The sequence below is a fragment of the Phaethon lepturus genome, unplaced genomic scaffold (assembly GCF_000687285.1).
Source record: "Phaethon lepturus isolate BGI_N335 unplaced genomic scaffold, ASM68728v1 scaffold5783, whole genome shotgun sequence".
Lineage (NCBI taxonomy): Eukaryota > Metazoa > Chordata > Aves > Phaethontiformes > Phaethontidae > Phaethon > Phaethon lepturus.
This window is the reverse complement of record NW_010529605.1, coordinates 1-22,299: the sequence shown is the minus strand read 5'-3', so window position 1 is coordinate 22,299 and position 22,299 is coordinate 1. Positions and strand designations below refer to the sequence as shown.

The 22,299-nt window shown below is 41.8% G+C and overlaps 1 protein-coding gene across 1 annotated transcript in view; it reads left to right on the top strand.

The window, feature by feature from the left end:
- The window catches only part of LOC104618401 (talin-2), a gene marked incomplete at its 3' end in the record, with an annotated part of 66,157 nt that extends 44,067 nt beyond the window's left edge, over positions 1–22,090 (top strand). Inside the window, exons 26-39 of the mRNA XM_010283980.1 lie at positions 1,042–1,250; positions 2,057–2,176; positions 3,222–3,419; positions 5,592–5,731; positions 7,731–7,824; positions 10,829–10,918; positions 11,848–11,970; positions 13,323–13,466; positions 13,656–13,817; positions 14,925–15,065; positions 16,268–16,449; positions 17,540–17,672; positions 19,911–20,012; positions 21,920–22,090. Of these exons, the coding sequence (XP_010282282.1) occupies positions 1,042–1,250; positions 2,057–2,176; positions 3,222–3,419; positions 5,592–5,731; positions 7,731–7,824; positions 10,829–10,918; positions 11,848–11,970; positions 13,323–13,466; positions 13,656–13,817; positions 14,925–15,065; positions 16,268–16,449; positions 17,540–17,672; positions 19,911–20,012; positions 21,920–22,090 (2,009 nt within the window). The remainder of the gene's footprint in view (positions 1–1,041; positions 1,251–2,056; positions 2,177–3,221; positions 3,420–5,591; positions 5,732–7,730; positions 7,825–10,828; positions 10,919–11,847; positions 11,971–13,322; positions 13,467–13,655; positions 13,818–14,924; positions 15,066–16,267; positions 16,450–17,539; positions 17,673–19,910; positions 20,013–21,919) is intronic.
- Between the last annotated feature and the right edge of the window lie 209 nt (positions 22,091–22,299).

Below are 22,299 nucleotides of genomic sequence, written 5' to 3'. Positions count from 1 at the left end.
GGAAGAGGAAAAAGTTAAAAGGCACTGGTGTTAAAATGCTAACATGGCTACTTTGTGCGTTGTATTTGGTTGCAATGTCCCAGCTTTCTAAGCATTTCCAATAGGGATATTAAAGCATTCTAATTATTTTGAATGCCTAAGTATGGATAACCAAAAGGTCTTGTACAGCAAATGTGAACCTTCTCTATAGCTTTCTTTTGGTAGGAATAGCATGATTTGAACGTTATCACTCAAAATATACTACCTACATAAATTGCATATGTTGTTGACTAGACTATGTGCTAATTAAGGGCTTTTAGAAGACTATTTTATCTTGGTTTTCATTAAGGGCTGAATTAAATTTGAAAAATAGAAGAATGGGACCATTATTCATACAGTTGTACACCTCAGCGCTAGAGCTGATGAATGTCCTCTAATTTCTGTGGCCAGACAGACCACAGAAACTAATTTCATGACATCTTCTCTGTGACTTCATCAGTTATTTTTATGTGCTTGTACTCACAATGATGTTAGACTATATCAAGTTGTATCATCCCTAGATGTTGTCTTTATCATTCCTAGTGTTGTCTTTTAATTTTTTTTTAATTGCTTGAACTTAAGCTTTTGCTGTGTTTTTTTTTCTCTAAAAAATCCAAAGTTGCGTTTTCAGAAGCAACAGAGATGCTGTGGCTCTGAAGTCATGTGCACCGTTCTTGCAGACAATCACTTTCCCTCATAGCTTGGAGTATGAGTTTTTCCTCATTTCCAGGTTTTAGGTTTTCTTCTTTTTTAGTACTTCACTAAAAATTAGTCACTGATTTAGAGCTGTGCCCGAAAGATGGTCTTTGGCATATAATATTTACTTTTTGGCTTCACTATAGGCATTTCTCTAGGCAAATGATGCTGTGTATTTCAAACGTGTTCCTGTTTGAGTATTTTCTTTTAAACTGCATTTGCAATGTTATTTTGCAATGGGATTGTTACCTGCATATTCATCTGTCATAAAATACAAAGATTGTCTTTAAGGGTACTAATAGAATCCTTGATGAAATCTGAACACAGGAGTTGCTGCCCGAGAAACTGCTCAGGCTTTGAAGACTTTGGCTCAGGCAGCACGAGGGGTTGCAGCATCTACTACTGACCCTGTGGCAGCGCATGCAATGTTGGATTCAGCAAGGGATGTCATGGAAGGCTCTGCTATGCTTATTCAGGAGGCGAAGCAGGCCCTGGCTGCACCAGGGGATGCAGACAGTCAGCAGAGATTAGCCCAGGTAAGTTGCGACTTGAGGAGCTACATGAATTATCAAGCACCCAGTGAAATGCAACATTAAATAATGAGAGAGGACAACAGAAAATAAGGCTGCAAGGAATGTCAGCTTTCTAGTCCTTCAAGCAACTCTCAGATAGTAACATTATGCTTATGTGAAACTATGCGGATGGTGCAAAGTATATTTTAGTCATCTTCTAGAAAATGAACTTATATGAAGATGCAGTTAAGTGTTTTTACCGACAACATATTTGAGTAGGCTGCTTGACTGCAAAAATGAAACAACTGTTAAACAGATCATTATCAAATGAAGGATCTGTATTCATGTTATATTCAAAGAGTGCATGTTTTGTACACATGTGGCACCACTGCTTTTGAAGACTTTGATAAGTAACAGGTTCTTTTTTACTGGTTTGAAAAATTCTATAATTGGCCTGCATTTTAAATAACTTGTTACAAGGAGACACTTGTTTTAGTCAGGACTTTGAAAAAAGTAACATGCAAAGGATTTCTGTGATTAGTATATGGTTAACTTCAGGGACGTTCCCTTACCTGCAGTGCTGCAGCCTTTATCCCAGGTGCAAGGAGCAGTTGCGGAGCTGCCCTGCCAACACTATCCTATCAAATGGGTGAGCATAAATAATGACTACTGCTAGACTACAGGTGAGCAAACCAAGAAAGTAACAAGCCTCAAAAATGGTCTTGTTAGAGTCGGAATGTAGGAATTGTTGGCTGTAGAACGTGCCTCCTATTAGATAAATGACCACTCAAGCATTTCTTGGTATGGATCTGTTTACTTATGTGTTGTAGGTGGCAAAAGCAGTGTCTCACTCCTTGAATAACTGTGTGAATTGTCTGCCTGGGCAAAAGGATGTGGATGTGGCCTTGAAGAGTATTGGGGAATCTAGCAAGAAGCTCCTAGTTGATTCGGTGAGATGTCTTTTAACATAGAAATAAATTCCAGAGAACTGAAAAGCGGATCTGGGTTCCCCATGTGTCATGTTACTATTTAGTAAATGTGCTCTAGGTATGCTTCATACAACTTTTGTTTAAGCTTAGCAACTTTTTAAGTACCTGCTACTTTGGCTGAAATGCTGTTGTTCTAGTTTACAGGAAAGGTGAAATGTGTCTGTGGCTTGCAAAGGCAATATTAATGTTGTCGTCGTAGATCACCATTAGTTTGGGTTTTTTTGAAAATGCCAACTGTGACTTAACATTTTGAAGAATATGAAAACTAGAAAATTATAATCCATCTCACACCTAGAACTGATGAGTTCAGTTTAAGGAGCATTGTCGGTCAAAAAATGTTTGGTGCAGCTACGGTCATTTTGTGCAAGGAGAAGAATTGTTATATTGCTGTTTAACTGCATCCATGTCAAAAAAAAAACCCCTTTGTGCACTGGTAATTTGCCAGAGGCTTATAGGATTTGAACAACTTTTTTCTGCACCCACCAGTGATCCTGCTACCCTGTGAACGAAGGAAGAACTGTATTTTGATATGTTTGTGCAATGCCTCTTGGTAAAACAAGGTCAGGAGTTTAAAGTCATTGTGAAGAGCTACCCATACTTGTGTGGTGTTCCAGAAAGCTTGTTTGTGGATGTGAATGATGACTTGGAGACCAAAATTCTCCAACTTCTGCCACTGAGTTTATCACTTTGAATTTCGCAGTTGAACCATAAAATAGCTATTGTCATCTCTGTCCCTTGAAAGGCCTACCTACTTATTTGTCCCTTGAAAGAAACAGTGGGACGAAGGCCATTGTATAGATTTCTGGTTGATAGCTGTCCCATAGTTGGACTATTCTGCATTCAGGACTGAATCACTAGCAATCCAGTTTCAGTACCCCATTCTAGCTTGTATGTGAAGCTCAAGACTGTATTGCATTTAGTGTTTTTGAATTCTGTTGAACTTTCCAGTTGTGAAGGGCTGGTGTGACGTGACAGACAGTAAAATATGGCACTTGATCTCTTACAGCTCCCCCCAAGTTCTAAGTCATTTCAAGAAGCTCAGAGCGAACTGAACCAGGCAGCAGCAGACCTGAATCAGTCAGCAGGAGAAGTCGTCCATGCTACACGGGGCCAAAGTGGGGAACTGGCTGCAGCCTCTGGAAAATTCAGCGATGATTTTGATGAATTTCTTGATGCTGGTATTGAAATGGCTGGCCAAGCACAAGTAAGTTTCGTTGCTTTTTTTTATCCTGCTAATTGGGACCTCGGGTTATCTTGGTCACAGTATCTTGCAGTGCAGCATCTTGGTTATCTTGTAGCACAGTACAATATCCTAGTGTGAGCCTATCCAAATATGGCAGGTGATATTTTTTATGAAGTCGTTATCTTTAACGGGTTATCCAGAGTGAAGTCAACTCAGCATTTGCATTTTAAGCAGGATACTGGTATTTGTTCCTGTGCCCAGTCAGAAATGACTTCATACTCCTCTGTCTACTTCGGGCCGTTAAGTAATTTGAGCTGTACATCTGGAGGTACAAAGGTGTTCTAAGCCTCTCAAAGCAAAGGCTAGGGTTGCTTCTATTTTGGTAGAACTACCATGAAGCATAATTTATGTGAACACTGTTCAAAATTTAGCACTTTTCTTCGCTAATTTTCAAATGCTTTAAGTAGAAGGGGGAAAAGATGTGTTTAAAATCCAGATTTGATATAGGTCTATGGTGCGTGCTGGTATGAACCTGCTACAGAGTGGGGCTGGCATTTGAAAAGGGCTGGCTGAAATGCCATGGAACTAAGAGCACAAGCACATGGACTTAGCCTTAGTGCTATAAAATCTGGCAGAGATCCATTCTGATGAACTCAGTAACAATCAGGAATGTTGACACTTATTCCTAGAGTAGTCTAGGACTAACAAGAATTGACTCTGTTGTGCTACAGCACAACACTTGAACTACTTCCACTTGAAGTTGGAGCTAACTCCTTCATTTTGTCTTACTGGGTTTAGGTGTACTGAACTACACTAATTGGTCATTTGGAGATGATTTAACATAATAAATATCAGCATACAAAAAAGTGTCAGGTACCGGGAGAGCTAGGAGGACTTGCAGAAAAAAGAATCGGCAGACTGTTTTGCCCTAGTTAGGAGGCAGAAGGAACTTGCAAACCTAAGAAATGATTGCTGAAAGAAAACTAGCCAGAAAGTGTGCCAGTCCTTTGAAGTAATTTATGAAGCGTCTCTATGGAGCAGATGCCTTGTACATAGAGCTGAGTAGAGCGATCGGACAATGACTGCTGATTATTCTTCATCAAAACTTAATCAACCAGGTTCCAGATCAATGAAGTGAGTTAGACACCAAATATTAGCTGATTCTCTGAAACTGAGTAGGAGCTAAGTGCCTGACTATCTTTTTAGCCATGGGCCTCGTTGACTTTTTAGGGTGTTTTGAGCCAATTCAGTGATGGCTAAGGTAGAAATAATACTGCAAATAGCCATCGAAAAGAGTATTCCAGCTGCTGCTGACCCTGTGGCACCTGCTGATTTGCTTATCCTGCTGTCATAGCGGATGGTAACCATCTTAGTTATTAATGGCTGATCTTTCAAAAGAGAGTGCGTTCTGTCTGTGTCTAGTTATTTGGCCTGAACAGAAGCAAGACCAGGTAATTTGAATGCCCAGCAAAAGGGGAGGGGGAACACATGACAGAATGTAAATACATAGTGAAAGCTATTCACATCCACTGAGTAATATGCAACCTCTTTACATAAAACCCTCAACAGACTGTTAGAAAGAACAGGTTTACTTCTGATCATTGACAGAAGAATCTAGTCACAGCTATTTGCTGTGACAATGCAGTACTTCCCTGTAATTGTATGCGTATGCAGGTTTTCCTTTTCAAGCAAATAAAGTAATAGAACATGCAAATCAAAGTGTTTACCAAAGTAGGCTTATACAAACGTATTTTCTTGGGATAGAGGACTTTCTGGAGGGATCTTTCTTTGTGAGTATTCCCAGTTAGATGCTAGGGAGCCTGAGGATGCTAGAATACAGGCAGTGTACACTGAATAATGTGGATCAGTTGTGCCAGGCAGAGACACATGAGAGTCTTGACAACAAAAGCATTGTTCAACGAGTAGTAAAGTTTCTCCGTTGCTCACTTCTGAATACTGCCATTGTTAGAAACCAAGCTATTTGTTATATGGGTTTCTTCTTCTGTTATGTAAGTGAAGCTGGAGGCACCTGTCTGGGTGAACAGAGGCTTTGGTCCATGTCATTCTCCTGAGTATAGTCCCCTGCATGTCAGTGGCTTCAGGTGGATAAGCAAACTGGGTTTCCAAACATGGTTTTAGCACACTCTTTATTGCAAACTTTGCACGTAATGTTATGCTGCTGTGGCTTTGCAGACTAAGGAGGACCAGATTCAAGTAATAGGTAACCTCAAGAGCATCTCTATGGCTTCCAGCAAGCTGTTACTAGCTGCCAAGTCTCTGTCTGTTGATCCTGGAGCTCCTAATGCCAAGAACCTCTTAGCAGCAGCAGCAAGGTAAGGATGTGTTGCTTGCTTTAGGTTTTCCTAAGATATTTGCTTTTTTCTGTGATATTTATAATGTGTCTATACATCCTTATGCTATTGACAGTTAACTGAGTGGTCGGAACCTGCAGTTCTATTTAAATGAAATAGGTTGGAGGAAAACTGCTTATTTTTAATCAGAATTTTATTTTTTTTTTTTTTAAGAGTAGTTCCTTAACTGGCATAACTTGTTCCCCTTGGTGGAAATAAGAACCAGCAGTTGAAGAGTTGGCCTGGTTTCTGAAAGGGACTAGTGTGTTTTACGTACTCTTTTTTTACAATCTGTGTTCTGACAACGCAGTAGCTAACAGTAAGCCTCTCAATTCCTAACAAAGAAATGGATTAATGTTCTTCTATAGAATGTGCTTAAAAATCACATCATGGCTCCCTATCACTAACAGTGTGTACGGATGTATAAGCACAAACACCTGAAAGGGTTAGATGCTATGTTTATTTGCTGGAAGATACCCTTACTTTAAGGATTCTGTCAACCATGCCCTGAATTTAATCTCGTGGACCCTGTTTCTCAATCAAGTTGCTCAGTGTTTATGTGAAAAACATCACAACACTTCAGTGTTTGACTTGATAATTGCCTCTCTTTCACTTTATCAAATCCTTTTTACAATTTTTTTTTCTGAATTAACTTTTTATTCAACTGTCTACGTTTGCAAATGGAATGTTCAAATATCAAACTGGAAGAGGTCTGCTGAAGGACAGATAGACATCAGAGCTAGAAATGTCGATGTTAAATCAGATGAACGCCTGAGATCGTGTGGATGTAGCTTTTAATATTGTTCTCCAAAATGTTTACACTCACAAAGATTAGCCTAGAGAGGAAGTGAGTAGGTGAAGACTGTTACTTTCTTGGGGGTGATGTAGTTGATATTGTCCTGGACCTTGGAATTGTCCCTTTCTAATAGGAATAACTTTATTTCTAAAAAATAAATCCACTCCTTTAATAAAGGACTTCTTAAGGAAGTTATGCTACTTTACTTAATTTTGCTTAATATCAGAGCATTAACCAGAAACACAAACAGTGAATATATTGTATGTCAGATTCAGCCTATGTTCAAGAGCACCAGAACTGTAAACTTCTGTAGAAACGTAATGCAAAAATACCTTGTTCTCTGTGGATTTAAGCTTAAGGGAGCCAATGCATGTTGACTTGGAGAATATCAATAATTAGTTAAAGAGAAAAAAAAAACTTGATAACAGGCTATAGAAATATATAGCAGGATTATATATGTGTGTGTGTGTGTGTGATACGGTATGTCAGATGACACAAGACTTTGCTAGCAAAGGGCATATAATATAACTTTACATTCAAATATTTTTTGACATACTGGCCACTTGTTTCTTTGTCTTTTAAGACTTCTGGGGTGCTAGTTGAGAAATTATTCAGTTAGTATCAGACCTGGAGAAGTGCTAAAATATCTTTTAGTAACTAAGTTACGTCACTGTGCTAGTGTGGTGTTTCTTACCCATGTTTTGCCAGAGGTGCCACCAGGTTGGTGGCTGGGCTCACCTGTGTCCTGCGATGAGTCTGTTGGAGCTGTCTAGAACCAGCTGTGCTGGACATGGGGCAGCCCCTGGCCTCTTCTCACAGAGGCCACCCGTGCAGCCAAAACCTTGCCACAGACACTCACCAACAATTGCTGCCGTGAGATGAAGCTTCTGTTTCTTCTGGTCTGACTTCTCAATTGTTTGCACTGACGGTGTAGATTTTCAGGTGTGGATCACTACCAAATACTTTAGTGAGAATGTTCTTGCTCCTGTGAAGCTTGTTAAAGAAGAGGTCTCTAGGTGAACTGTTTAACTTACAGGTAATCCCCAAACACTGAAAAGAAAAAATGTAGTTAGAACATCAAAGTTTTAAGTCTTCATGCAGTGTACAGTTAATGAAACAAAAGTTTTAATAAGAGGAATAGTTTGACTTTAAAATATACCTTTTTTTTCCTTCTACTCTCCCTAGAGCTGTGACTGAGAGTATAAACCAGCTCATCACGCTGTGCACCCAGCAAGCTCCTGGGCAGAAGGAATGTGATAATGCACTCAGAGAACTGGAGGTATTACTACATTTCAAAATTTTTAATGAGCAAAAATGGGCCCCAAATGTTTGTTTCCTTTGTTTTCTTTGTCCGATGAGCTGCTATCACCACCTTCTCACTTGGGGCAGGGGTTTTAATTGCATATGAGGTAAGCATAGAACCTCTATGAACATCTTGTCGTTTTGGCCAGAATGAAATTTGCTGCCCTGTCCCCATTTCCTCTTTCCTGCCCCTCTAAAGGTACACTTTGTTCCCTATTATTTGTACTTCACTGTGACTTAAGGAAGAATCATGACAAGATGGACATTCCTACTACCAGCAGTGCACTGGAGGTAGCTGCGGTATCTTGATTTTTCTGCTTGTAGAATATTGTTATTGACATCCCACATTAAGATAACGTTTACCATCTTTTACCCTGTTGCTCCCTGCCATTTCTTAGTGTAGATTTTGGATGACATGTATCTGCTTTGTCACAGTCAAGCTGATACGACATGTGTGTCAATACAGGTTTTTGCAAGGTATGTGTTGGTTCATGAGTGAAATGTTTGGCTGGCTAAATAGTGGGTAGCAGGTAAGTTGAAAGACCTAATTCAAAGACTCTGTTCTGATCACAGACACAGCTGCTTACAATAGTGGGAAATAGCATCTTTTTAAATGTTTGCTGTCAGTGTCAGAAGATCAAGGGATGACTGGCCTGTGTAGTGAGCATAAAACACTTTCAGCCTTCTTATTTCTGCCCCTTGGTATCAAAAGGGTACAAAGGCCTTTGCAGTGCATCTAGGTTATTGTGAGCTGTTGTAATATGCAAGTCCACAGTCGTCATCCCAAAATATTGGTAGGGGTTTGCCTATGAGCTGCTTTGTACTTCTGAATTCTTACCTTCTTGAGCTTAGAAGTGTTCTCCTCTTAGTTAAAGGGAGTGGCAGCAAGTCCAAATAATAGAAAGAGAAAACTGGAAATTGGTCCGTAATGTAATGGCTGACTGAAATCATTGCAGAATGTAGGGGTGGAGCAAGCAGGGGTGACGAAGTGCCATTTCCTAGGACTTCCTGAAAGACTAATGAGGAGACATCTGCAAAACAGCAGGGATGTGAAAGCATCAGAATTCCCAGCTAAAGAGCCACAGAAAACCGAGAGCTTATGGAAGAAACGTAGGGCAGAACAGCCTTAGGAAGCCATTGCAGAGGGTTCTGTGCCAATGGCCTGGCTTATATGGACTGCTAGCAGAGCCCAGGAAGGACAGAAGGAAGATCTGTAGCATATTGAACTTCAGGAAATACTTGCCTGAGAGAAAGGGCTAAATGGCTGAAGGCTAAAGTGAGAAAAGCCTGGCTGTATGAAATTAGATTAATTTCTGAGAAAAGGGAAACTGAAGCAAAACCACACAGTCCTGAAACCAGACTGGAGACTGGCTATCAAAATGACCCGAGGAACCTGTCAAATTTGGGGGAAAGCATTGTTAGTAGTCTTAACTTTCAATTTCTCTTTACAGTTATTAAACTCTCACCTCTTCCCTTCATTTTCCCCAATTTATCGCCTACTACTCCTGGTCTCACCAAGGCTTCTTAAAAGTACTAAGTGGTATTGTTTCTGTAGAAAGAGTGTGTCTCAGCTTGGATTTGATAGACTGTCAGCATGCTCTGTAGTCTTCCCTGGAGACTCTGGGAAAACTGTGTTTAGAGAGGACCTTACTGTATGACCTTCAATGAGATAGCTGAACGTGCCCAGGATTTCGGCTGAAAGCTATTAACAAAGGTGTTATAGTAACAGCAAATGTATGTCAGTGGGAAGTTGTGCTGCCTTGTCTTTTGCTGTTTTGTTGCCGTACATTCCAAGGGCTTCTGTCTCTGTGGTACTACAAGTACTGCAGGAACATTGTTTGCTTTACAAGTTGTTATTTAAAGATGGAGCACAACAATGAAGAGTTGCTGCAATATCTGTGAGAACTGAGGAAGAGATGAGAGCCAGCTGGAACCTGTTTTCTAGATATGAGTTCTTCCTCACATCACTTTGTTCTCACAGTTTAACTTAAGGCCTTACAGCAATTGGTTAGACTATAGCTTTTAAAAAGCAATAGCTGAGCTGTTAAAAATATTGTAGATGTATCTTAATGTTAGAAGTTCAGTTATGAGAAAAGTCTAAGGGTTTAAATTCATGTCTAAATTTCCTTTCAGTTTGAAGGCAAACATCAGATATAGATGTTAGTATCTTTCTATACTTAGTGATTTCACTTCCATTTGAAAGATTAGAAGTCTTTTCTACCTGATATTTGGCAGAAAAGTGTTCCTCCAAACTTGGGAAAAGGCATATTGCAGATTTTTTTACGAAAAAAGCATTAGTCTGCTGCATTTTACAGCTTTTTACAAGTTTTGTTATCTAAATGCATTGATTCTTCTCAATGAATATGTGACTGACTTCCATGTTGCTATTTACAGGAATCAGAATGACCTCAGAAAAATAAATGAAACCCAGCTAGAATATGTAGCTTTCTGGCAGAGGGAGCTGCGTTGGTGGAATCTCTTGACAGTAGTAAGAGGCAGGCAGGAGGTTGACTCGCACTTAGTTTGGTAGCCCTTTGCGTGTCTAGACAGTACGCAACAAATGGTAGCTGGTTTTCGTATCGCTCTTGTAATTCCATTTTTTAAATTTAAAATAGTACTGAAAACATGTATTGGAGTGACAACTGACAGAAAACCAGATTGCCTCACGTCAGCTGAGCATCATTAACCAATCATAAATCACTCATCACAAAGACAAGGTAAACCGCATTAGCCTATACTTCGAACAGATTTGTAGCGCACAAATGTGTCATTACCACAGTTCAGTTAATGTAGGGTAGCATTTAATGAGTAACACACTTATCTGTATGTGAGCTCTCGATGAGTGTGTAGTTTTGTTTGCTTGCTAGAGACAAGGTTGTAAGATTACACTGATATAAGCAGGATAGTTGTGATGGTCTGTGTTCTTCTCAGCTCACTATTTCAGGCTCTGTCAATAATCAGAGTATCTTTCATTATTTCAGACAGTTAAGGGAATGCTGGATAACCCCAACGAACCTGTGAGCGACCTCTCATATTTTGATTGTATTGAGGGCGTAATGGAAAACTCAAAGGTAATTTCTTCTTCCCACTGTGGCAATTGTAAAGTGCATTTTGATTATCGGAAACTTACACGTGCATATCAAACATGCTAGAAACGCAGCACAGTGCTTATAGCTAAAATGTATGCTGCATTCCTCGATAAAACTCAGCCTGAGATAGGTCTCTTACAGCTAATTTCAGGTTAGAGAAACGTCTGAGCAGTCCATACATTCTGGCACATCAGAAAATCTGTGTAAAATCTCCTAAGTTATTTTTAAACATAGCATGCTATACATCTGTCTTTGAAGCTTTGCTTTTGGTGTCCCTATTTGATGCATTGGCATTGTCTCAGATCCTTCCTTCACTAAAAGAAAAAGTGTTTAATGGATGTGCGTGTCATCTTGCATCTAATGCTCTACTGCAGTCAGATTTTATTTTGGATTTTAAAAGAAAATAAACTGAATTCAGTGGAAGGCACCATGGGAATGTGTATTCTGACATTCAGATGGTTCCAGCAGACTAGATGCAATTTCATTTCCACTGAGTTTCAGTGAATTTGGGGGTGAAGACGACCCCAGATGTGTCAACAGTAGCTGCGGGATTGGTTGTCATGTTCCGCAAGGCGTGAAATGTACCTAGAGCCAAGCTAGCTGTGATGAGTAGTGGATGACAGCAAAAATAATGAGGGTTAATTCTGTATCCTCTTAGTCATTTGTGCTGTAATAGTGTTTATGTTCGGCACTGTCAACCCAGTGTTGATCTGCGTGCCTTATCCCTTATGCCACACACAGAGGAACGTGCCCAATTCCGCAAAGTCGTTAACTAGCTAAAGTTTCAGGAAGCCAAGTCAAAGAGGTTTGTGGGCCAGAACTGGCTCAAGGCCAGGAATCACTTGCCTTTGCTTGCCTTTGAGTGGTAGGGAAGCATATTGGGAAAGTAACTCTGTTTTTTAATTTCTGAGGTTCTTGGAGAATCAATGGCAGGCATTTCCCAGAATGCAAAAACTGGGGATCTTTTAGTCTTTGGAGAATGCGTTGGAGTTGCATCCAAGGCTCTTTGTGGCCTCACAGAGGCAGCGGCTCAGGTAAGCTACTGAACTCTGTAAAGCAAGTATATGTTTTGATTTTTTTAGAAAGCTCATGTTGTGGGTATGTAAATCTGAGATTCTCTTCCTTGCGGCCAAACAAATGATGGCCTTGTCCAACATGGCATGCTCTGTGAAGATCCACAGAAATTGCGCATGCACTGCTGTACATTGCAGAAGCAGCAGAGTGCAATAACATGCGTATTTTATAAGGAAGGGAAATGACATCAAGAAGGAAACTTTCCTGAGGATAAAGCAAATGTCAAAGCTGCAGCATATGGAATTCATGTTTGCACCTCAAGCTCTGAACTATTACCTCATAAAGAGGTGCACAAAAAGCAGCCACAGTTAAAATGAATGAATCAAGTTTGGTTTAGTTTGTAAAAATTCATAAGGAGCACTACTAATTTCAAACATTTTAAATAATAAACAACCTCTTTCAGCTGTTCAAATACTTTTGGAATAACCAAAATTATTAAGCTACTAGAACAAATTAGAGTCTGGAACTGGTCACTGTGGTTTGACTGATCTGATAACTGTGTGACTTTGATCCAGCCTCATCAGTGAAGGATTTGGCTGTGGGGGGCTCACACTCTGCAGCTGGAAACCGCTTCTTGATTTTCCCCAAATATGGAATGGCTCAGTATGGACTTAATCTCCTCCACATCTAACCCTGCGTTGCCTTACTGGCATATCAAGGTGACAAAGAATTGTATCTGTAATGGAAAGTCATCAAGAAATCTTCAAATACAGTTTTGACAGCTCAGACAATTTCTCCTTGTTGAGAGGCATGAAACTTTTATTTAATTGAGAAAGAAAGTATGTTTGGTCATCACACATCTTGAGCTGCAGTAAGACCAGCAACTGCAGACTTGATGGATCCTACACTCAGCAGTAGTGCATTTGCTGCACATTGGTTTTCTGCTAAGGCTTGACAAAAACCCTCACCACCTCCAACTGTGGCTAATGCGGTAAATAATTTGCTGGTGCTTGTGACCATTAAAGCTGTTCCCATCGGCTATGCAAGTGAAAAATAATGTTTCCAGGGATACCAGCTGTTTAAACAGTGGCAGGGGGGGAGGGGGTTGACTAAATAAATTTCACACGTGTAAGGGTAAGTTCTCTTGGTTTCAGAGGATTCTGGAGATTTATTACTGTTTAAAAATTTTTAATAGTACTTCACGGTGCAATAGTACTGTTATTACTAATAGTACTATTACTACTTCACAGTAATAGTAATTTTGGATAATCTCTGAACGCCATGTGCTATGACATATGGCAAGCTTATCAAAGAATGAAGATGGATTTAATATTGTTTCTTAGGATTGTTTTCTTCCTTTTTCCATTTCTAGGCTGCTTACCTGGTTGGCATCTCAGATCCAAACAGCCAGGCTGGTCAGCAAGGTCTCGTTGACCCAATTCAATTTGCCAGAGCCAATCAAGCAATCCAGATGGCTTGCCAGAATTTGGTAGATCCAGCAAGCAGCCCATCACAGGTGATTCCGGAGGATTGCAGTGAGACCATCGTTGTTAGGATGCATGACTTTGCCTTATTTGTGACCAAGCAAAGGGGTTTTGTTTGAAACTGTTGCATGGCTTTGAACTGCAGCTTTGAAGAGCTAGAGTATAGTTAAATGTCATGCTCCTTTGACAATCTGCTTGTTTTGTGCCATCTATTTTTACAGGTATTATCAGCTGCCACAATTGTGGCCAAACACACTTCTGCTTTGTGCAATGCGTGCCGCATTGCTTCATCAAAGACAGCAAATCCTGTTGCCAAGAGACACTTTGTGCAGTCTGCCAAGGAAGTTGCAAACAGCACTGCCAACTTGGTTAAAACTATCAAGGTACAAATGCTACTTAATTGTGCTTAGTTCTTCATTTGTGTTGCTATTTCTTTTCTCTCTCTTTTTTTGGGGGGTTTTTTTTGGTTTTTTTGTTGAGACAGAATCAGAATGGTTAGAAATATCTTTTTACCTTCTGTGATATGTATGGTTTAAGTAATCATTATGTGGTATGACTGTGCCGTCGTCAAGATGGAAAACCTTGGGCAATATTCGTGTTAGGAGAGGTAGCTGCCCCATCCAGTATGAGACACCTCTGTGTCGATGCATTTAACGAGCTTGCACCGTGAGAATAATTTGCCAACAACTGAATGTGAAGGCTTTCAATAGTGTTACATTGCTCAGTATCCAGAGGTTTGTGGAGGTGTTTCTGACAGCTTTACCATATTTGTAAGAGAAAAATAAAGAAATAAATACTACTGGGAACCAAACAGAAGCAGTTTATGTAGCTGCTGTTTTATAGTCTTCTGTTAATAGTCATCTTTTATTCTCCAGATACCTGCCTGCGATTTGGCAGGAGGTAGCTTTTCCTCATGCAAGCAGAAATAATACTCGTTAAGCCACAGAGGGCTCACAATTATAAACCCTTCAGGAAGCCATTACCTGGTCTGCTAGTGGAAGCCTTTTAAAATAATTATGCTCTTAGGCCTGGAAGGTTCTATTATGTTACACAGAAGGTCCTTCATATTGAAATCTTTCCTATGAGATTATGAAAGAGATCAATTGACTCGTGAAAAATGAGAGCGATATATTATTGGTTTGCTTAAAAAAAATCAGTCGATAGAAAAGAACCACTTTGTTAGGCACTTCCACCCTTTGAAGCATGTGGTGTTCAGACACAATTTATGACAGTCACCAGAAAGCAATGATAGAAAACCTTTATTCAGTCTTGTGAAGCAAAGCAGCAGTCGTAGGTTTAGGGTCAATAACCAGCTAAGTAAAAAAACAGACATTTAAAGGATCACACTCTTTGCATCAGCCTTGTTTGTGCAGGACCTTTTACATGTCATGAGCACACAACGGTTTAAAACTACAAAGAATTGAATCACCTTCTTTCAAGTTTGCAAAGAAACCCATCCAGAGGGAACTCAATCATGATTTCATTTCCAGGCCCTGGATGGCGATTTCTCTGAAGAGAACCGCAACAGGTGCAGAATTGCTACAGCGCCTTTGATAGAGGCTGTAGAAAATCTGACAGCATTTGCTTCAAATCCTGAGTTTGTCAGCATACCAGCACAGATCAGCGCCGAGGTAAGGCAGGATGTTGCGCTTCCACCCTGAAAAAGTTGAAAATGTTAAATTAATCATGTGTCAGGAGAGAGGAGGTGACTGTAAAGACGGGACTCTGAAATGCCTCTCTCTGTTCTTGAGTGTTCCTGGGGCATTCTGCTGTCTTTTGCTTAACCTCTGACGTTGAATTTTGCACCGGTAGGATAAAACTAGTTAGGGTACGGTAAGCGCTGCCGGTCTTCTGTTAGTGAAGTGATGCAGTACAGGCGACTCACATGTCTTGCTAGCTGGATCCTTCCATGTGATAAAGTAATAAATATCCCGTTTTCCCCTCAAGAGCAGCTTTAACAAATGGAACCTAAGTAGTTCAGAAGAGGATTGAAGGGACATCACTGGGGTTTTTCCCTTGCAAAAATGATGCAGTCATGATGACAAGAAGCAGGTTTTCTGGGGAGAATAACTTTCCCTGGGCCTTCTGTATTTTGTTCTGAGCCATCCTCAACCTTCCTCAAAAACTGTCCAAAACCATCCTCAAGCCCTGTAACTACAACGAAATAGTATTTAAAGTAACTAATAAAAGGGGTGGGGGCATAGAATAAATCCTTCAAGCCTCATAAAAGCTTCGAAGTAGAGGTCATGTATCATTACTGACTCTCCAACTGCTCCTTCCTGCTTTGGGCAGCCTCCATTCCAGCTAGCAACATCAGATGATGCAGTAACTGCTGCAGTCTTAAAGTTGTGGGGTTGTAACTGAAATCTAAGCTTGTTCTCCAGGCCTGTGGTACCTGGCTTTACCAAATTACTATCAATAAAATAGGCAGGGAGATGATGACCCAATTAGAGTGTCATAGTCCAACTAATGCCTGGGAAGAGAGCATGCTTGGTTGAATCTTGCACGTTTTGTGACAAATAAAGTTTCTTTTCAACAATATCTCCATAGTCTACAATTAGACAAGTGTCATTGTTTTCTCCTATTTCTGAGCTGGATGGTGGCTTTTGAAACTTGAAAGTGTTTCTTAAGAATGTTACAGAGAAAACAGTTGGACTGCAGTATTTTAGTACTGTTTCGGTGTTGACTATCCGTGAATATAATAGCGTGATGCGAGAGATGATAATGGCATTTTATTGCTGTTCCTTAAACAGATTTTTAGGAGCAGAAAGTGTGGACGAGCTCAAATAATTATTTAAATGATCTTTGTGTTCTTGTACCTTTCTGACCACAGGGATCGCAAGCACAGGAACCAATTCTAGTTTCTGCTAAAATGATGTTGGAGAGCTCATCTTTATTGATCAAAACCGCTCGTTCTCTGGCTATCAATCCAAAAGACCCTCCTACATGGTCTGTACTAGCTGGGCATTCCCACACTGTCTCAGATTCTATCAAGAGTCTTATCACCTCTATCAGGTATTATGTCTTTTATAGTAACTTCTTTGTATCCACATTTAAGCTGTAATAATTGGGTGGCCGTTCATAAAGAATAATACCGTATGGCCATTCACACTGTGGTGTTTTTCACTAATGGAAATTATTTATTCTGTGAGGCACAGTATCTCCCCAGTAACGCTACGTGTTTTACTGATGACTACAGCACTCTGCAGCATAGGGTTGTTCTTTGTATTCTGTTCTCCTTCCCTGGCTCCACCTCCGATTCAGTTTAAGGTAAATAGAGAATGCTGTAGCATAAAAAAAATTTAGCTAATATTACCTCCATCCAGGTCGCGCACCAACATGCCGTACGTGGAAAACTGCTTGCTTTTCTTTTTTTTTAAGGTGGGTCAGAGATTGTATAATTACCTTTGCTGTCTATTCTTTACCATAGCATTCTCAGTTTAGTTGCAGGAACGCCATAGCAAGAAGTGAATATTCTTTCCTTTTTGGACTAAACCTGTCTATCCCTTCCCTTCCTTACTGAAAATTTCCAAGTGTAGTTCTATACCTAACCTCTTAATATTGATTAAATCAAAATCATATGAAAACAGTGAACTAAGGAGTCTTTACGGTTTTGTTGATCTCCGATAACGATTGTACCAAAATAGCAAACTGCATGCTAGGACAAAGTACTTAGAAACTAACCTTTGTTAAAAGATACCTTGGACTGAAGGTAACGCCCTGTACAGAACAAATTGTTTTCTGAGACAGTCGATCAGAAACTGTGAATATTTTTTCCTGGTGTCTTCTGCATTTTCATGTTGACCTTCATTATTGGGCCAGTCTGGCCATCCCAAGGAGGTGGAATTTGCACTGTTCTGAGGCAAAAAAAATTCTTCTGTCTAATCAGGAAGAGAGGAGCGATATGCGTGCGTGTGTATTAAAATGTGCAGAGTACACTGTACATACGTCAAAATTTCGTAGGTAGAACAAAGCTAACTTTTGTCCTTGTTGCTCTCCTCCCACGTGCTTTATGTATTGTCAGGTAATGAAGCACGCTTGTGTGAATTCATGAAAGAGCCTGCCTCCTTCCCACCACGCTCAGCATACTGTCTCTGTCTTTCAGGGACAAGGCCCCAGGCCAGCGAGAATGTGATTTCTCCATTGATGGGATCAACAGATGCATCAGAGACATTGAGCAGGCCTCCCTTGCAGCCGTCAGTCAGAGTCTGGCTACCAGGGATGACATCTCAGTTGAGGTAAGGCAGATAGCTCAGGAGCAAACCAGAGTACTGTCGAGGAGCCTCACTTACCCTGCTGCTTTTCTTTCCATTTGAAGATTTGGAGCTGAGCACTCAGCACAATCTACCCGTGAGGGGAGAAGTATTCTTACTGTAATCTTTCTAGGCAAAATCACGTGCCAACCAAAGTGTATCACATCTGGAAAGATACCAGAGTCGCCAGGCAAAAGTAGGGGTGAAAGCAGTGATTTTTAACCACCACCCACATACTACTGTGACTTCCTGTGCTGACGGGACCAACTGGTAGTGTTTCCGTGGTGCCTTGCCATGTGGAAGTTGGAATGTTTCTGAAACTAATCTGTTACTAAAAGTCCGGTGATGTAAATGTCTGCGGCTTTTTTCTTAATGCCCATTTTGTCATTAAATTAAGTGAAATCTGAAGTTGATACGTTTTCAAAGCTTCCTTCCGTCCCCCCTTCCCCGCCCCATGATAACGCAGACCAATCCTGTGGTACTTCAGCCTTTATCTAATTGAGGAAGGGCAGTCATGCCAGACCGCCTACTAAAAGTCGACAACTCACGATCAGATTCTCAGCTTGGTATTTAGTGTCGTCTTGTACTATTCCTTCCTGAAATTACATGTCTATTTGTGTATTCCAGCGGTTTCTTTGGGCTGGAAGAGTGCATACTGGAAACATCTCAGACTAAATGAAGCTATACAAAAGAAGTTGCTGCAGGAAATATGTCATAGATAAAATGATTTTCTATTTAAATAACGAAGTCATCTTGGACACCATACGGAACTGAAGTAAACATTACTGAAAATGGCAGTTATTTATAAAGCAGTACAGGAATGTAACAAAGTGCAAGAGGAGTATTTATTTTCTCTTGCCTTTCATGAGTGAGCTAAATCCCGGCGGCTGGCAAGACATAAAGCGGCTATGAATTCAAAGCCAGTATTTATGTCTCAACAAGCCCGGTAATATGCTTTTCTTATGCTCCTGTCCCATAGATGGTATTCAGGAGGTCAGTCCACAAGTCCGCATCTGCGTCCCTCAGAGATGTCATATTTTTCCTTTGTCTTTTCTTATAGGAGAATTTGTCCTGCTAGCTTCAAAGTCTACAGCAGAGCTTTTTGCTCTTATGCTGTACAGTCTGCTTTGAAGAACACTTCTTGATATTTAAATCGGAGCTCCTGCTGGTTTCTCTGGTCGGTGCAGTGATACTAACTCTTTGGCAGGGCAAGAATACTCGGGGGGGACCGTGTCACGTGGCAATGAGAAAGGACACCGACTCCCGAGTTTGCTGCTGTAGGCTGAAGTGGGAGGGAGCTATGTTCCCCCCTCTCTCCCCAGGCTTGCCATATACATCTAAAGAGAAGCAGGCCTATCTCAGGGTTCTTCTTGCTGAAACCGGGTAAAGGAGAAGAAATTCTAGTTGAAGATGCCCCTGCTGATGGCAGGGATTTTGGACTAGATGACCTTTTAGAGACCCCTTCAAAACTAAACTATTGTATGAAATGAGCAAGAATTCTGTGCTTCTATGCAAAGAAAGCCGACGGCGTGGATTTCTGCATCCTGCTATAGCAGGTCGCTGGAACAGGGTTCTGTCGTGGTTTAGCCCCAGCCGGCAACTAAGCACCACGCAGCCGCTCGCTCACTCCCCCTCCCGCAGTGGGACGGGGAAGAGAATTGGGAAAAAACTCGTGGGTTGAGATAAACACGGTTTAATAGGACAGAAAAAAAAAGAAGAAAGCAACAATGATAATACCAACAAAGGAATGTACAAGAACAAGTGATGCCCAATACAGCAATTGCTCACCACCCCGTGATCGACAGCCCGTCCCCGAGCAGCGATTTCCGCCCCCCAGCCAACTCCAGTTTATGTACTGGGCATGACGTCGTATGGTAGGGAATATCTCTTTGGCCAGCCTGGGTCAGCTGTCCCGGCTGTGTCCCCTCCCCGCTCCCCGTGCACCCCCAGCCTACTCGCTGGAAGGCCAGCACGAGAAGCTGGACTGTCCTTGGCTGCTCAGCAGCAACCCAAAACATCAGCACACTATCAACAGCTTCTCATCCCAAATCCAAAACACAGTCCCGCACCAGCCTCTGCGAAGAAAACCAGCTCCATCCTGGCTGAAACCAGGACAGGTTCCGAGTACGTTGGTTGGTCTGAGGGTGATAGTTACAGTACAGTAAAACTCAATAATTATTAAGAACAGCTGCGATAGTAATTGACAATTTCTCTTTACATTAGGCTCTGCAGGAGCAGCTGACATCGGTTGTCCAGGAAATTGGGCACCTCATTGATCCCATAGCTACTGCAGCTCGGGGAGAGGCCGCTCAGCTTGGGCACAAGGTACTGTCCTACCATTACGAAGGTAATGTACCATTGGTAATTACCATTACCATTGAAATCTCGGGCAGCTGGACGTTAGGAGAGACCATCATTTAGTAGCTTTTTCACTTCCTAGAAAAGAGGAGAAAAAAGCATGTGGAAGGAGGAAAGGTCTGGGATTTCCAAATACTTGGAGCTGACACCAAATAAACCTGTTTATGTTTGGGCCATTGGAAAGATACTTTCATCAAGGTTTTTGGTGAGGGGCAGGTTCGTGGAGAAAGGACAAACGAAGAAAGGGGAGGGAAAAGCAAAGACAGAAAGGTGGAGCGCAATATTGTATGTCTCCCCACCTCTGGCTGCTGTGGCCAGCAGCTGTCACACGTGTCGGTTCTTCTGTCTCTTGTGCTGTGTTAAGGGTGACCACAGGACCTGGACCCCATCTCACTCCAGGCTCCTTCAGCAGGTCACGGAGTTATAGTTGAACATGCAGCAGAATTTGGCCGATTGGCGAAGGCTGGCAAAGGTTTTTCAGATCCTGTCCTGGTCCGAGGTCCTTGCGTAAAGCACGCTACTCCATTTCTTGGCCAGACAAAATGAGAAGTGTGGGATATGCACAGAGATTACCTCTGGCCTATGAAGGCCCATCACCTGAAGCGGCTTCTGTAGTCTGAGGAGAGGGAGATTTAGACTCTGGTTTCCAAGGCGTGGGATGTGCCCGCTTTCCGCCTTCGGAGCGAGGCACTCTGTCTCCATTGATTAAAGAGGGAGCGTTAGCTTTATTAGGAAAAAAAAGTAGTGATATGGAACTACCCTCAGTTTTGGTCCCTGCTGCAAATTTTTAGGGGTTGGAGTGGTGGGGGTGGGGAGAAAGGCTTGTAACGGTCTTGCATTCTATTGTAAGTGTTGTGTAAGCATGTCCCTCCGTTATGTGGAGGGTAAGAACTTGTGCTTATTAGATCTCTGTCAAAAAATGAAACGTTACAACGCGTGGACCAGAAGCGTGCGTTACTTACTGTGGTTATTACAAGACTTTAGCAGTTTCTCAGGTAGTAATTCCTCATGCTACAATATATGCTTAAGAGAAAAATAAATACAAGTTTTCTGTGCCAGTGCATTTAAAGCCGGGAAGGAATCACTTTGTTAGTGTGAGAGCTCTGCCAGAGTGGTAGCCAAGTAACTCTGTTTAGCTTTGGATAACCATCAAATATTTCATAAAGTCTCAACTATTTGCAGTTTTGATTCTCAGTCTAGCTAGCCCTTTGAGGCACACAACAACTCAGGATTGCAAAGATACAGGTCTCCTTTTCCGCAGCAAGCAACACTGCAGGGTTGGGCCACGTGCCTGGCTTGGGGAAACGTTCACGCACCAGCGGCAATGAACCGTGTCTGGAGGTAACGTTAGCACTTGTGCTCGCTCCGGTGTCTTGGACAGCAGAGAACCGTCCAGGTCTGCACCGGAATCTGATGAAGAGAGTTTGAGAGGTTAGGGAGCAAAGGTAGCAAACACAAGCAGCCCCCGAGTTGAACAGAGCGGTCCACGTAGAACGCGGTCCCATTTGTTGTTTGTCATTCGCAATGAAGGTTGAGAAGTTCCTCCCTTGCGCGGAGGAGACAGCTGTCACGGATGCTTCTAAGTAGCGTGCGGCGGCTCCTGTGGCGGTTTTGAAAATGGTTTCATCTGACCTCAAGGGACCGTGTGCGTTTGGGGAGGAGACACGTGGCTTGATGAAGGAAGTTGAAGGGGAGGGGACACAGAATCACACGGGCACATAACACAAACTAAACACCGTACAGCGGAGAAGCACTAGGACAGCGGGCTGCTTGAGCTAATCCGCGGCCCGACAGTAATCGGGGAATGTGGTTCCTCTCAGTTACAGGAGTGAAATGGGGTTAATGGCTTTCTGTGGTTGTTCTGGCTTTCTTAGGTAACACAGCTGGCAAGTTACTTTGAACCCTTGGTTTTAGCCGCAGTGGGTGTGGCATCCAAAACACTCAATCATCAGCAACAGATGACGGTGTTGGACCAGAGCAAGACACTAGCAGAATCTGCCTTACAGATGTTATACGCCGCCAAAGAAGGAGGAGGAAACCCCAAGGTACGGTTGCCATGTGTAACAAAGAGAAAAATGGAGATGGGTGAGGGCAGAGGGCAGGTGGGCAAGCAGAGAAAAAAGAGGGTAGAAAAAACAGCACCTACCTGCTGCACGGCAGAGCAAAAATGCTACTGACGCCCCTCAGGACGTCGCTCATGGGGGGAGTGTAACGATGGGTCAAAGACAGGATTCCAGTCTATGTCACAGCGCTC